The following is a 4494-nucleotide window of genomic DNA, read 5'->3' on the forward strand; positions in this document are numbered from 1 at the left end:
GTAGGCACCTCGGAATGATTGTGTTAAGCTAGCACTAAGTCCCCCCCCCATCCACCTTTATTCTTTTCTTTACAATAAGGCTTTCAAATAAGTCATGGTTGTACGGCATTGAATTATCGGTGTTGAACGCTGATGTCATGCTGTCGTTAATGATGATGTTGATGATGATGACGACGACGATTATGATGTGTTTCGCCACTTATGCAACTGACCATATTTGTGACCAACCATGTGAGACTTTACTGTGAAGTCTTGATCTAACTGTTCCGCTGTATGAATCAGTAGCTGCTGAGTGGGTCGCGCAAGCGAAGCGAATTCAGTGAGTAGAACTCAAACACGGTTAACGTAGACCAACAAGCAATTATTCACGAATCGGAGTCTTCAAAATCCAAAACCCCGAACACCTGAGGAGATTTCAACATTATTTGAAAAAAAACGGGACTGCCAAGAAACGAATTTGACTTGGGGGCGAAAGCGACATTCGTTTTTCTTCACCTGGGCTTTAGGGTGATCAAGGAGTGAAACAATCAGGTATCTTCCAGTATGTGATACCTGTCTGTTCCATGGCGAGTGGAATTACCGTACCCATATCAAGGTTTATGTAGGTTTTGGAGCACACGCGTTGAGCACTATTCATACAACACTTTCTTTTACAACTAGATACCGTTTTTCGAGAAATGCGCTAATTTGCAAATCAATTTGGTTTTCATGGGACACTCAGCTGAGTCTCTCGTTTATGATATTCTACAACTGAATGTGCTGCACACAGGCCGCCTCATGTTTCAGTTGGCATGATATTCGAGATATCGCAGTATATTTTCATAAAGGAAACTACTCACGAGGTTGCTGAAAACTCTTCGACAGCCCACGACCGGTTTCGACCTTCCAATTCGAGGTCATCAGATAAGCGCAGTCCCATCAACCTTATGTTCCACTTGAACCCTAATTGCACTGTTTTTCGAGTAATTCACTCAGTTGCAAATCAATCGATTCACAAAAGAACGGACTAAATTAGCGTCCTTAAATTTAAACAAACTTTTTGGTTTCTAAGCCTAACAACGTCATAAACGCAGGACCAAATTTGTTTGCAAATGAATGTATTTCGCAAATTTCTCGCATTCTGGTTTCCAAGTAGAACATAAGGTTAACGGAAAGTCGGGGACTGCGCCTACCTGCGAGGCCCAAATTGGCGAAACCGTTAGTGGGCTGTCGAAGAGTTTTCAGCAACCTTGTGAGTAGTTTCCTTCATGAAAATAGTACTGAGAACGTTTTTCGTACTTGTAGACACCTTTCGACTAGAGAATGAAGGTACACGAAGAAATTGTTTTCAAAGTCATATGTTTTGCTTATAAATGTCAAACAAAAAAGACTCTAAAAGAAGCACCAAATGTCACCGTGGGGAAAATGGGGCCCTGCCTATCCAACACATTGTTCGTGGGACTAAACGGATTCGCAGATCAATCGATTATCACAACCAGGACGGTTAATAGGTCCTTAATCGAGGGTTCGAGCCAGTCGAGGATTCTACCATTATCTGGTTTCCAGTATGATGTACTGGTATCACACACAGCTCGCAGTTCAAACCGTCGCGTGACCAACGGCATCTACTGTTGAGGAGCTCTGGAGAGAGAGGAGTCTGACTCCAGTCAGAGGTAGGTTAACCAACTGGGCCTATTCAGGACAGAAAACGAGTGTTTAGCAACAGCAAAGCCTCAGCTCAGTACCCTGCGGCGCGGCCTACTGACCGACATGAATCAAGCGGTTAGAAGCTATGTATGATGAAAGTAGGACCTTATTTGCACGGAATTTTTAAAGAGTGGTTACTCTAAAGAGTGCTACTGAACTTTCGCGATAGTTTGAAGAATAAACAGTTATGAACAGATACCGTAAATCAGTCCCATAATTACCTTACTAGCCTTCCACAAGATACGAGGACGGCGACGTGACCCTTGACGAAACACTACTGGCATGTATCCTCAGTAGTATACATCGTTACGCTGGTAGTTATCTGAAGATTTATTTAGACACAAAAACAACGGGGGAAAGCCCTGACCATCAGCAAGACAGGCGAATCAAATGAACTCAACCCTGACAAAGAACAGTACTCACGACGTTACGACTGAGTGGAGTAAATCGTTATTATATTGAACGTTTCTGACACGGAACGCAAGACCCACGGAACGAGACCCATTATTGCCCATTGGCCTGTATTAGCGATCGGGTTAGTTCATTGTCCACTTTGTCAATTTCTTTGAAGCTGTCGCATTTGGGAAAGAAATCTCATTTCCTTGGTCTGCGTAATTTTTATAGTAATAGTAGTAAAAGTTGTAACACCTATCGGTGTCTAATTGCTTTGCTGTCATGATAAAACACCAGGGTTGAGATACTACTCCTGCCCAAACCTAGACAGGAGCAGTCACGATGCCGAGGTTCGAACCCCGGAAGTTCCGGTCAATAAGTTGCAGCCGCAGGTATCTCGAACTCGACTGCGTGGAAAGGTAAACTCGTATCATCAAAACTATGAAAATTTCATCAGTTTGTGGAAGCGTCGAGTGATTTTCGTGACCAAGATTCTCGGCTGTTAGAGACTATCTCCAAACTCCGCGGTGGCGTAACTGACTGATCAGCTACTCTACTCTAGACCGATAATCTAGGACGCTGTGGCAATTAAATCTTCCAAGGTAGAGAATTCTTTCAGATTATAACAGCGGAAAAATAATGGATGAACCACACTGTCCTCTGTGTAATATTCATTGACATCATCAGCGAATTTATATTTTTCCGACTTTCCACCATCCTTCCACATTGTCACTGAACACCTGTGAGTAGAAGGGCGATGAGGGTTTTACCTTCTTATTGACAGATGCATTCGGACCGTTACGGGTGCTGGTACTCCAGCGCGTCTAGACTTAACACATGTTCTAACTGATGGGTTCTATTGTTCAGACTGGCGAGGGCGGGTTAGAGTGCACAAGCAGCATGGCTAAAATAGTGAGTTTCACGAAACTACGATGACACCGAGACAACCATTCACCATGTAAACCGCACAGGTCGTGACCAATGCAGACATACAGGTGCAGTGTTGTTGAAAATTTGACGAATCGCGGAGCTACACGGTTTGGCTACTGTAAACACACGACAGTTAAGCTGGTCAACAAAACGATAGTGTCAACAGCATAGAGGTTCAGTTTGCTGAAACGTGTGTGCATTCCGTTCGGCACGTCATGTTTGACCAATCAGAGGTGAGCGAACCTCTAATTCGCGTTCTGATTGGATGACGATCAGGTGATGGCATCCGTAGCCTAAAACGAACACGGTCGCCTCGGAGAACAAAATATATTTTGCGGGACAGGTTACCTGGGTAGAAAGACGGCATTCAACATGCGTTTTTATGCGTTTCTGCTCCTGTTATCCTTCGTCTGTGCTGACCCGTCCACTCCAGAAGAAGGTAAGGAGCAAGAAAACGATGAAAAGAAGGAATCCACGGAGACAGATGATTTTGGCGGAGACGTGCTTGTAAGAGATCCATCCATTCCACACTTTTGATAATCCTGCAGTCCAAAGGAATGGAACTCTTCGCAAATATGGTGAAGGACGAAAAAATTGGCCTTGGAGATGCATTGACTTTGATGAGTGCTTTTGGGAATATAAAAAAGGCCTTTGAAGAGGGTGCAAAATCCGTGAAAAACGGTGAGTCTTCCAGATCCCAAACAACAAGGGATGACACGAATAAAAATGTCACAATTTAATTGTACAAACTGTTGTATTTCAGTGGAAGAGGAAACTAAGCCCGACAAGGAACCTTCGCTTGACGATTTGGTAGGTGACGTTCATGTTCAATGGTTCACTTTCTGAAGGTGTTACGATTCAAAGAATTCGGTGAGATTCTCATGGATGAGTTTGGTCCGTATGCCGACACCATCTTCAAAGCCGCCTCCACTTTTGAGTGGAAGGATTTACTCATCAGTGGATTGCGGAGTTCACGTTCTCTTATCGATACAGGTAAGTTGGTCGTTATTACATTAGTTTGCATTAATTAACCAATTAATTAATTCCAGTTATAGACGTGTTAGAAAAGCCATCGACCGATACAAGTCATGAGGAGTTATGAACAGTTATCAAGTACGAAATAGAAACTGTGTGTGCTTTCCAATTATGTATAAATATGTTTTGAATACAAACTTTTTATTACTTCCTGGAATTTAAAGACTTTTTTTTCGGCGTTTGGAAGGAACAAGTGATCACGTGGTTTGTTTGTCAAAACAGTTATATAACTGGTCCCCAAGTCTAGCCTGCAAAGCGCTAAGTGGTTGAAGTTTCGGTACGTAACGAATCAACACGTTTATCCTCGTGAGTTGTACGCTAATCTACGAGTTTCCCGGGGAATTTTAGCTTTGAGAAATCGCGCGAACTTTGGTAAGTGTATCCGGCTCAGTTCTTTGATCAATTCATTAATGGTTTAGCTGTTAGTGGTTGCGGACGCCCACATCACTT

The 4494-nt window shown here is 43.1% G+C and overlaps 2 protein-coding genes across 2 annotated transcripts in view; one reads left to right on the top strand and one right to left on the bottom strand.

Annotated features, from left to right (window-relative positions):
- Positions 1-139, bottom strand: part of T265_11885 (hypothetical protein) — a gene marked incomplete at both ends in the record, with an annotated part of 10808 nt that extends 10669 nt beyond the window's left edge. The window contains one exon of the mRNA XM_009178699.1: positions 56-139. Within this exon, the coding sequence (XP_009176963.1) occupies positions 56-139 (84 nt within the window). The remainder of the gene's footprint in view (positions 1-55) is intronic.
- Positions 140-3381: 3242 nt separating this feature from the next.
- On the top strand, positions 3382-4202 carry T265_11886 (hypothetical protein; the record flags this gene model as incomplete). The annotated part of the gene is made up of 5 exons (XM_009178700.1): positions 3382-3516; positions 3558-3690; positions 3773-3819; positions 3858-4002; positions 4059-4202. The coding sequence occupies 5 exons, from the start codon at positions 3382-3384 to the stop codon at positions 4109-4111; spliced, it is 513 nt and encodes a 170-aa protein (XP_009176964.1).
- Between the last annotated feature and the right edge of the window lie 292 nt (positions 4203-4494).

Source organism: Opisthorchis viverrini, assembly GCF_000715545.1.
Source record: "Opisthorchis viverrini unplaced genomic scaffold opera_v5_649, whole genome shotgun sequence".
Classification (NCBI taxonomy): domain Eukaryota; kingdom Metazoa; phylum Platyhelminthes; class Trematoda; order Opisthorchiida; family Opisthorchiidae; genus Opisthorchis; species Opisthorchis viverrini.